Consider the following 11,952-nt stretch of genomic DNA (forward strand, 5'->3'; position numbering starts at 1 on the left):
AAAAAAACTAATAAAAAATCATGAATTTTGCGACGAAAAATTCCAATTAATATTAACTCAGAATCATGGTCTGAATCATCCCCCTGAGTATTCGTTACGATGTCACTAACACTCTGTATAAGCTGTTTTTGTTTTTTTTAAGTATCTTAAGGAGCCATGGGTCCATTATACACGAATCTGTATATTGGCTATCTATGAAGTACACGGTAACGTAATATACTTCTGGTATAGGCGATGGGCTGGTAACCTGGCACTATAGAGTTCATATATGTCTCAGGGACTATATACCCAGAGTGGTTAAGTTATTTCCATGTTTTTTCTCTATTTACCTACTTTGGTAATAATTCCAACTGAAATCCATCTCGAAAGAATTCTTGAATGAATGAATGCAGGGAAGAGAACTTCACCAAATATTCCCTCTTCCAATTCGCAACTGAGCGGCGTAAGTTCCAAAGCGATTCACTTTACACGAGCGGCCGTATCTTTTCCATATCTCAAAGGAAGCTTTCAAAGATAAACTTGCGCGCATTACACAAATCTAAATGTGTATCAAATCGCCATCAGCTCCAAGCGAGTGCACGAACGTGGCATGAAATCATATTGCGATTAACTATTTGTGCACACTTGCGAGTGGAGCGCTCAGGAAAGGGGGAAACAGCGTATTTTGGTAAACTTACACAGACAAGAAGAGAGGGGTGTACATTTAGAAATAGTTTCGTTTCAAATCGAAAATTTTGTAAAAGTATATGAATTGTAATGTAATTGAATTTCGATGCGTTGTATCTTGCTTAATCATTTTTGAGAACCTTTTTTATGATTTCAATCAGTATCTTCGGAATAATTGCTGTACTGTGGATGGGTATTGTGGTTAAAATTTTATATTTGCTAATTAAAAACATGCTAAAATGCTCTACCGAAATGGCGTACACCTAGATTATTTCGTATGAAACTGGCACAATTTCTGGACACCACCGTTACCACGTTATCCCGTTTTCACTAGGGAATGCAATCCCGACTCGAGATCACAAATTCGAGATCCCGTGGGATTGGAAATATCAATCCCGCGAGATCCCGGAAATTTCGGGATTCCGAAAAATTACGACGGGAACTCGCAAGATCGCGATTTTTATACAGTCCGCTTACCTAACCTGAAGATTTGACAGATCCGGTTTTTAAAGAAGCGACTGCCTATATAACCTTCTAATCCGCCAAGGGAAAACCAGCTCAATACAAAAGTCTATTGACATAAATAAAACGCCTCGACCAAATGGTCGTGGTGGTCATTAAATAATGAGCGTTTATCTCCTTGCCACTTTCCATCGCCCACTCTAAAAGATCCTTTCCATCTCCTTCTCAGTACCCAAGAGCATCAGCTCCAATTCATTCCATTATCATCCGATACCCGTCACTCGACTCCAAGTCCACTGTTTACCTACTCAAGTTAATATCGCATATATATAAAAAAAATATATATGTTTAATAACTCTGCCTGCCGTAAGGGATTACGGTGACTTTATACATAGTTACACTTTGAATTTTTTACGTAACCGAATTCTCATCCGCCTAAAACCGCAGCATCTCACAAACTGTATAGTCGGGGAAACCAGGGCCGTCTTCTAAACATTCCGAAGAATTTCAGAGACTTATTTTCTTGTTACATACTTTTTAAAGCTTGATTTCCCCGGATTTAGTGTTTAAACTTATATTTTTATTTATTCCTTCTTCCAGCATAGAAAAATTAGCTCGAATTCACTCCATTATCATTCGATACTGGTAACGAGTTACCAGACACTAACTCCACTGTTTACGCGCTAAATTGAAATCTTTCAAAGGAAAAATACACCCTTTGAGGGACGCAGCTTCCATTTGTTTCCAGAAGAACCTCAAGGCTGTTTCCTTTTGTTAACGGACAATGGCTCTTACCCGGTTTGCTGAGAATTCAATTGGATTGATAATTTTCATGCTTGAAATAGCAATTGGATTGACAGCATAGCATTCTGATTTAATTACGAGCGCCTTTATTATTGTAATGTCTTTGTCACGGTTTATAAAAAGAAAACATCTTTAAAACAAAACATTTTTAGGAAAATTAAATCGTCTTCCTATGCTTCAGTTGTCGTGCTGGAAGAAATTTCTTCTGAGCAATAAGGCCGCCCATTTTTACTGCTAAATGTTTTATAAAAGTTTGTGTGCAATAAAGTATATTCGATTTGATTTGATTCAGTTCCAGTTTTAATTTGGGAAGTTTTCGTCTTTTTTTTAAAGGTTGATCTTCAATTAGACCCAAGTTAGGCGGCAAAGGTCTTTTTCAAAATGAACTACCTATATCTTGAAATGGCTGATCACATTTTAGAAATTGCCCATCATATCAGTCATAGATCGAGCATTGAGAGTGGTTGTGGGTTGGTTAAAGGCTCTATACCACACTAGGACATCATGGTGGCGCCAATATGGCTAGCAATAGTTACGCGTCGTAGCATTAGCTACGCGTCGTAGTAAAGCTACACAGTTCACATGCGTCACTTTTTTTAATGTATTTATTTGTGTCACTTTTTTATTTAATAAAGTCATTTGTATTTTAAATTAATAATATGTTTGCGATTATATTATTTTCCATAATTTCACCTGGGGGTTAAAAGTAAAAAGTAACTGATTTGACTAGTTGGAAACTAGCCTATTTTAAAGGAAATATGGAGTCTCATATTATATCTTATAGGTACCATTAAAAGTTATAATATAATTAGTGAAATCATTAATCCGTGATAGGCCAGTTCGAACAACGCGTGGTTTACATCGAATGGTCACGTGTTCGAACCCCATCTAAAGTCACTAAATTTGACTTTATGAGTTTGATTTCATGTTTGGATCATAGATAAATTGTTTACACGGTTTCCCGAATTTCCGTCCGACCTTTGGCAATAAGATTCCATATTACATGGGACTTAAACATAGCTGGCGAGCGGTGGTTGTATATTAATACAGTGAAACCTGGTTAAGTGAGACATCAAGGGACCTGCAACGTCGTTTCACTTATAGAGGTAAGTATTCCACTTACCCAGTGTCTCAGATATAAAGGTATAAATAAATATCTGTCTCATTTACAGAGGGTTCCATTAATAGAGGTGAGAATACAGGTTATTTCAGTTATACAGGTGCGATCATTAAATAAAATAACGTGTTATGTATTTTCCAAATAAACATCTGTATGATAGCAGAGCGAAACTAAAAATGAAGTTAATTGAAGCTCAAAATTTGTACTTACGTAAGTACTTGGAATTACGTGTGGAATTTGTGGGTAGAAGAAGAATGAGTAAACAAAAAATGTTATCTCAGTTACAGAGGTTTATGCATATAAAATTTACTCGCTGTCTCAGTTATAGAGGTAACTATGATGATAAATTGAAAGAACGAATCCCAGATATAGAGGCTTACCTCGTCCCACTAACAGAGGTAATTCAGTGCCAAAGTGTTGGGACCTCAGCATGAGTTCCAGTTATGGAGGTTTCTCACTTATCCAGGTCCCACTTAACCAAGTTTCACTGTATATACTGTATACTTCTGCCTATCACTTCTTGCATTACACCCAATAATAGTACATACACATACATACATAAATTCACGTCTATTTCCCATCGGGGTAAGCATAGACTATAGAATTCCATTTGCATTTTTAATAGTAATCATTATATCCATATCGTTATCCAGTATCCATATCACATTGTCCGTTTATTTAATCTGAAGATTTGACATGGCCGGATTTTACAGAAGCGACTCCCTGTCTGACCTTCCTACCTTAAGGAAAATCCAGCCCGATACAGGTTAGGTCATAAATCTCCGAAACGCATTTCTTACGCCCAATAGCGTTAAAACGGGACGTAAAATGAAAGATATTTTTGTTTTAATTATTTTATTTTAATTTCATATTTCAAATCAAATCAAGTCAAAAATAATTAATTAATTTCATATTTGATTCAAAATTGCCACTTAAGAGTAAAGAGACTTGATTTGTTAACTAAATTACTAATTTGTTGATTCTATGTTCACTGTAATTGTCAATATGTCTTCATTTTAGTAATTATTAGTCGTGTATATATATATATATAAATTCACGCTTATTTCCCACCGGGGTAATCAGGGTCTATGGAATTCCATAGTCTCCGTTTACCCCGATGATGTAGTCATCATCATCATCAGCCCATTAACGTCCCCACTGCTGAGGCACGGGCCTTCCCTACGGATGGATAGGGAGATCGGGCCTTAAACCACCACGCGGGCCCAGTGCGGATTATGATTATGCGGATGATGTAGTAGTACTTAATAAATAAATAAATCAGTTACTAATGCTCCTAAAAATCGACGTCCATCAGATTTCAAACCGGAGTACTTCCACTTTCTTTACCCTCATTGAGAAAGTGAACAAGCAGTTTGCAGTAAACAGCATCACAAAGCTGCCTCATTGCTCTAAAGCGATAAAACTGAGATAAAACTTTTAATATAAAAAACCTGTATCTAAGAGTTTAAGTGGCCGAATTTGTAACGAGTTTTTGAGGTAAAAACTCTGGCTTTAAATGTATGCCAGTGTATATATTAATCGCTTTACCAATAAAATTATTATGCAGGCTGTTAGTGACAACGTAACGAAAACTTTAAGGGTTGATTGAGATCTTGATTCCGAGTTGATACCAAGTAGAAATTTTCCGGCGAAAATTATGGAACTGAAAATAATTTAAATAAACACTGAATATTAACTCAGTCACTATATTGACTCAGAATCATGGTCTGGATCATCCCCCTCAGTATTCGGCACGATGTCGCTAACACCATGTTTATTTCTTTTCCTATACCTAAAGGTTGCCTGGAAGATATTCTTGCACGAGAATAAGGCCGCCTGTTAAGCATTTTTAATATTTTTCTGAAACTTGTGTTCTCTGTACTAAATAAATATATTAAAAGACGAGCCTATTGGCATTAACCGGGCTCACATCCGGGAAACCTCGTGATATCAATTATCTATAACCCAAAAATGAATTCTTACTCTATTCTTACTTATTCAAACCCGTGACACTACTATATGGTCGTAAGGACCAAAGTCCTTTTAAAATCCAAATCCCATTGTTTAACTATTGTGTCTGGAAATCCGGGCCTTACGTGGATATAACTCACGCGTTCTTTGATTATTTTATAATTGATGATTCGAAATTCAAAAATAAGCTTCTAGTACAACGTAATGAACTGTACAATTGTTATGTTGGCAGCATCATTTAATTTGTTTTGTCTGACCTATTTAAAGCGACTTCAAAAAAAGAAGGAGGTTCTCAATCTGTTGGGATTTTTTTGCATACAGACAACCCTAGTAACATAATATGCTACAACATGACCGTAGTATAAATAATTTGACACAACAGATTATTATATTTTTTGAGGTGTTTATGACAGTGGTTGAGGGTTGGGTTTAGTATACAGTAGCTAAGTAGGTATTACTCACACGTTTTTACAATAAGATTCCCATTGACATTTAGAATTTACCTTTGATTAGTCTTAAGGCGGTGATTAAACAGACACTTTGTAAAAAGGTAAGGTATAAGGTTAGGGATTATTTAGAAGATATGAATGCATGGGATTAGTTTACTGGGAACTAATATTTGGCAGCCAAATTACTAAATTGTATAATAATATTTAATATACATAATAATATTATATTTATTTTTTCAAAAAAAGAACGTCTAGAGCCTTGTGCCGATTTTTTTCTTGCAGCTTCTTTTCCCCGGCTATACGTACAGGTTGTGAGAAGCTGCAGTAGTAAAATCAATGTCATTGTACCTCTACTTATCGACTTATTTTCGAATTTTATTTATGAATGAAAAATAAAAATGAAATAATATTAAAATTTTATTTCGTCACACAAAAAACTATGACTAATTATAAATTAAGTAACAATGAGTTTGACTTTTGACGGCTTTTATTGATGACGTCACAGGACAGTATTTCCATACTAACTTCAAAGAAAACTTTCGTTTCGGCGTTTCGTAAAAAGTATTTAATTTGACTAGGGTGTCAAGTAGCGTATTGTTTAAAATGACACCGTCGGAAATTTAGTCCTTATATTATAATTATTCCATGCATGAGAAGCACCGAACTTATCAGGATTAAATCGATAGACAGTCGATGGCGCGTCTTAAATAAAAATTCAAGTCATAAAACTGACTGAAATTTATCTAGCGAGTATAAAGTGCAACGACGAACACTTTACCATATCCGCACTCTAGTATTTGGACGTGGTCCAACGTCCTATGTGACATATGCAAATTTTATTTAAATTATTTTAGTTCTGATATCTGATAGAATTCTACTTTGTTACAGGAATCACGGACTCAGAACTGAAGCACGACATGGAGCCGCTAAAGCACTCGAATTCAGTTCGAAAATCAAAAAGTGAATTTAAATTTAATTCTTGATTATTCGCAAAATGAATTTCGTAAATCGAATGTGGGTTTGAAAGAAAAACAAATTTAAATGTAAGAAAATAAAAAACAAAGGACAACCGTAGAATTTTACAAAATTACTTTTTAAATTCAGTGACAGTTTATGAAGCTTTTTAATTGAGCTGCCTGCTAGTAATAGTTTGAAAATTAACATGGAATAATATTATTATGTAGTGTGTGTGGTGTTTAGTAAAAAAAGGTGGTTTCAAAAAAACTCCAATGAACAAGATGGCGCCGATATTACAGACTTTACTTACTTGCATCGTTTTCCAGTATATTGGTAAGTACTCGTAGTATAATGTTATTGGTAGACGTGTTTTCATTTCAGCATTTTACTAAATCGAGTAATAAAATCGATAAGAATAGGTATTTTTTGTTCAAACAAAGCATACAGCATAATTATATAAAAGCAGGGAATAATTAGAAAACAAGTTGCAGCCACTTTTGATGCGAAGTATTAAACTGGATATTATAATGCACTTTTAAGTAAGGTGCCACAGTATAAGAATGGTAAAAGATGTTTTAAAGTATTGTCTTAGTTTAAACATTAACATAACATGACAAATATTTTATTGCGCTCACAAGAAATACAAGACATAAACAAAAGACAAATAAAGCAAGACAAACAAGCGGCCTCATTGCTAAGTAACAATCTCTTCCAGGCAACCTTTGGGTGGAGGGGATATTCAATATTACATCTTCTAACGTGTGGGTTGTGAGGCGGATTACCAACCTCATCAACCCTGGTGTCAGGGTTATTATTCAGCCGCCAAAGGCCCCTGATATGACTAGTGTAGCGACTACATATTTACATTACTAAGTTGTAACCGGGACCAACTACTTATTATTACATGATATAGCGGGATAGTATAAAAAATACTTGTAGGTACATATTTATGAAATACATACGTATCAATAAAAATAAATATTACGTAAAAATACCTATACCAATTTGTTCTTAAAACAATCGAGTAAATAAAAAAACAAAAAATCACCTGTCTTTTAAAATTTATATTGTATTCGGAATGGTAACGATCGTTAGTAGGTCCTCACACGACTGTGAGCGAATAGCAGATTGCGTATGAACGCCTAGATAATGAACATTATCTAAGGCAAGTCTTCAAATAAAAATAAATACTTAATCATATTTCGAATGCGATAGGCTCGGCTTTTTGGTGGGAACGTAAACGACGTGGTTGCTTTTTTCAATGAATAATCTAAATAATTAATACGAAGTGGTGTTTTGTGCTCAATTATCGGATTAAGGTAGTCGAAAAAGATTCGCAATAGTGTAATTTTATCGGAATATTCATTAAATAGAGTGTACCAAAATGTCACTTCATAACCTTGAAAATTTTTGGAAAATACCACTTTATATCAAATCAAAATCATGGCCTGAATCATCCCTCAAAGTTTTCGTTACAATGTCACTAACACTCTGTATGTAACCGTTTAATTTAATATTTTTCATAAAGATGTGAAATGCTTTCAGCTGTTTATCATTTCAGGTTTGGTCTAAAACTTGACTAAGAGATTATGTTCCTTCAAAATGATGAACTATTTAGATATTTAAGGGGCCTGAGCCAAATTGCAAACGATAATGACAATCAACAGTGACAAAATAGTATGACACAAACCTATCTCCATTTTGACAGTTCTAGGACTAAATAAATTCCATTAAATTCTTGATTAATGGCTTTTGTATGATCACAATTTGGAAACGAGTTAAATAGTTTCTGCTAGCATCAAAATTCGGCATTTCCGCTAAAACGCCGTCACGCTGACAGCAGTTTAAATAAGGAATACGGTGACAACATTGTTACCGCAGATGTGACGTCATTATGTTGGAGAGTTCGTTTGTAAGGCGTTTGTTATCTACCCTCGTTTGTGAAAATAAAGAAATTCGAGTCAAATGAATTTAAAATATCTTCGAAGTTTATATAATATCTATTGGTTGTAAAAGCCGTAGTAGCCTAGTTGGAGGAACGCTTGACTCTCATTAAAAGGTTGCAGGTTCGAATTTCAGCACGAGTCTAAATCAATGATTTTCCAATTTGTTTTCGAATCGCATCATGTTTAGATCGTAAATGAAGGCGAAGGAAAATATCGTGAGGAAAACCACATTCCCTGAATTGGGCTGGTTTCCCTTCAGGGGTTGGAAGGCCAAACAGGTAGTCGCTTCAGTAAAAAACTGGAACTATCAATTCTTCAGTTTGGGTAAGCGAACCCTGTGAACAACGGGATAACGCTAGGGAGATGATATTATCGCCTTGTATCAGATGATAAAAAGCAAACAATAATATAATATATGGCCCCATTTTTTTTCTATTTTAAATAATTGCCTCTTAAATAAAGACTGCTTTGTAAACTAAATTACTAATTTGTAGATGCAATGTACACTGTAATTGTCATATATATATCATTAGGTCTTTACCTATGAAATTGCCGTTTCGTATGAAAAAAATAAAGTATTTTTTTATCAGGTTTAGGTTTGAAGAAGAGTACGATGTACAAGTCACGCTTTTATAACATTTTTCTTAGGTATATTTTCTTTTACCATCATTAAAAACGGCCTCCGTGGTCCAGTGGTTGAGCGTTGGACTCACGATCCGGAGGTCCTGGGTTCGATTCCCAGTGGGGACATATCACAAAAATTACTTTGTGGTCCCTAGTTTGGTTAGGACATTACAGGCTGATCACCTGATTGTCCGAAAGTAAGACGATCCGTGCTTCGGAAGGCACGTTAAGCCGTTGGTCCCGGTTACTACTTACTGTGTAAGTACGTAGTCGTTATAAATGAGTCATGTCAGGGGCCTTTGGCGGCTCAATAGTAACCCTGACACCAGGGTTGATGAGGTTAGTAATTCGCCTCAAAACCCACACGATAGAAGAAGAATATTAAAAATATGTAAGTACTAACCTACTTCATTAAGTACCTTCAATATGTTGTTAGATATACGTACATATGTGGTAATAAAATTATCACAAACATAAATGAACCCTGGTACTCGTAAACGCATTTTTATTAACCTGAAAACAAATTTATTATAATAAGTTGGTCTATTACACTCCTATGTATATGTCTTGATGCTTTCTACTTAATAAGAGCGCCAGAGGAATTTATACGGCTTTATACGAGGTCGTAAATGGCAGGGATCGTTTTAGGTAGGGCCCCAAGCTTCGAAAAAAGACGAATTTCAAAAAAAAAGATAGATTTTTTAGTAATAAGAATGACCTTGTATTTAAAATATGAAAATCAAGCAAAAACCATAAAAAAGAATTTTACAATAATACTCCCGTAAGTAATAAAATGTAATTAAATAATACATTAACATTATCACGTCAAGATTTAGAATATGTTGTTTAAAACTAGACTCCGACTGCGGAAAAATTTCAATCTAAAATATGTAACAAGAAAATGTTTCAGGTAGGCATTAGATGCATTGATGTTCAGAAGGCGGCCGTGGTAGTATGCTGCAGTACGCCAACTGTTTCTTTTGAAATATGTCGTTTAAAACTATACTCCGACTACAGATCTCAATCTCAAATCTCAATCTAAAGTATGGAACAAGATTTTTTTCAGGTAAGCATTAGATACAGAATATAATCGAGGTGTTATACCTTAATAAGCGAATTATAGGACAGATCAGAATACGAATCTGACCTAACATGTATTTAAATTAAAATTTGGTTTGCTTATGTGTTATTCCGTGTTTTGTTTTATATTTGTTACTGTGGTGTCCCTATATTATTATTATTATTATTTATAGCCCTCAATGTCCCACTGCAGGGCAAAGGCCTCTCTTCCCTTCTTCCCTATATTATAAAGGTTTTTTTCTTTATTTAGATTAGCGCTGGTCGGGTCATAATTATATAAGATTTTATTCACCCAAATTAAAAGAATTAATGGTCGGGTTTCGTCGTGACAGTGCTATATAAATATCGCTAGAAATATATTTGATTAAGAAAAAAAAAGAGATGGGGGAGGCCTATGCCCAGCAGTGGGCGTCATACGGCTGATGATGATGATGAAGAAAAAAAATGAGCTGAAAGTTCTCCTACCTAAAAACTTTCAATAACTCTGAGTTAAAGTAAAAAGCACGTATAATTAATTTGATTACAATAAATTAAACGGTTTCAATTAAGCAAATAGATTTTTTCCCCTCATTAACTGTTAAGAACTTAAACCACCACGCGGGCCCAGTGCGGATCGGTGGTTATTAACGACTGCTAATGCAGCCGGGACCAACGGCTTAACGTGCCTTCCAAAACACGGAGGAGCTCGAGATGAAAACTTTTTTTTTTGTGGTCACCCATCCTATGAAGGCCTTTGCGAAAGTTGCGTAACTTCAACAATCGCAGACCGCGTTTACCGCTGCGCCACCGAACTTCTCAAATGGCTTATGGTCATTTAAGACTAAAGTAAGACTCAGAGGGGGTGAGGTCGGCGCCTGATACTTACTGGTGCGGGGCGGAGTGTTGCCGTTTTAAACATAGTATTATTCTATGCGTTACATCACGCTAAATCTATCCCTGGCAACTGTTTAGTAACATTTTCTAAAAAGCAGATGATGTTATCCATTTTATTGTTACTTAAGATAAAGGACTTAATCCCTAAGCCTCTTTGCTTGGGTCATAAACTCCTATAAGGTCTTAACCTACCTGACTAATGTGATTATGTGTTTGTGTCCGTTTTATTACTCTGTTTTTCGCGAGGGAAATAAACAATTTCGGTTATGCGGTTCGGTTTATTGGGTAGTTTATGTAAGTACATAAGAAACCTAACACCGATTGGTAAGGTTGGTACAGATGGTTCAACTCAGTTGTGCCCGCGGCCCTATGTGTGCGTGAGCTTGTAATTATACAACTTTCATTCGTGTGGCAGTGACGCGGCAGTCGTCGTCCGAGCAAGACGTGTTCTTATTGCTTTTTCTTACGGGTACAGTCGTTTACGAAAATGTTTTGGTGAAAGCAGCGACACCGAAATTTCGTCATTTGTTTTTTCAAGTAGCGATTCAGAATAATGTTCAATAAATAAACATTAAATTACGAAATAAATGTTTTTTAAAAAACGCGTAAATAACAGTATTTGTATTTGTACCCGACTGTACCTCTTGTCACGCACACAGTCACTGAATATGTAGGTACAAGGAACTATCTGTAATTGATCTTATAGATTGCATGAAAGGGAGAAAGCGAATACATAATGTAAACTTTAGCCTCGCAATGCTTAAGCATGTGCAACACTAATTAAATTTTATCCTACAGACTAGAATAACCAATAAAACCAGATGTAGAAAGACACACACTCCCCGCCTCGCAACGATATGAGATTATATTTTATCTATCTACTATTTTTTTTCTCTATTTGGTCACAATAGATCTAGGTCGCAGTGGCCATTCGGGTTGCATCAGTTCGAGCCGTCTCAAACACAAAATCTACTTTTTTGACGAGACATATTGTATACTT

The 11,952-nt window shown here is 35.4% G+C and overlaps 1 protein-coding gene across 3 annotated transcripts in view; it reads left to right on the forward strand.

The window, feature by feature from the left end:
- The window catches only part of LOC126377588 (uncharacterized), a 448,572-nt gene that overhangs the window by 338,944 nt on the left and 97,676 nt on the right, over positions 1-11,952 (forward strand). For all 3 annotated transcript variants that reach the window (XM_050025400.1, XM_050025399.1, XM_050025398.1), the window contains one exon: positions 6,361-6,762. In XM_050025400.1, coding sequence (XP_049881357.1) covers positions 6,702-6,762 — 61 coding nt within the window. In that variant the 5' untranslated portion in view covers positions 6,361-6,701. The remainder of the gene's footprint in view (positions 1-6,360; positions 6,763-11,952) is intronic.

The sequence above is a fragment of the Pectinophora gossypiella genome, chromosome 23, assembly GCF_024362695.1.
Source record: "Pectinophora gossypiella chromosome 23, ilPecGoss1.1, whole genome shotgun sequence".
NCBI lineage: Eukaryota > Metazoa > Arthropoda > Insecta > Lepidoptera > Gelechiidae > Pectinophora > Pectinophora gossypiella.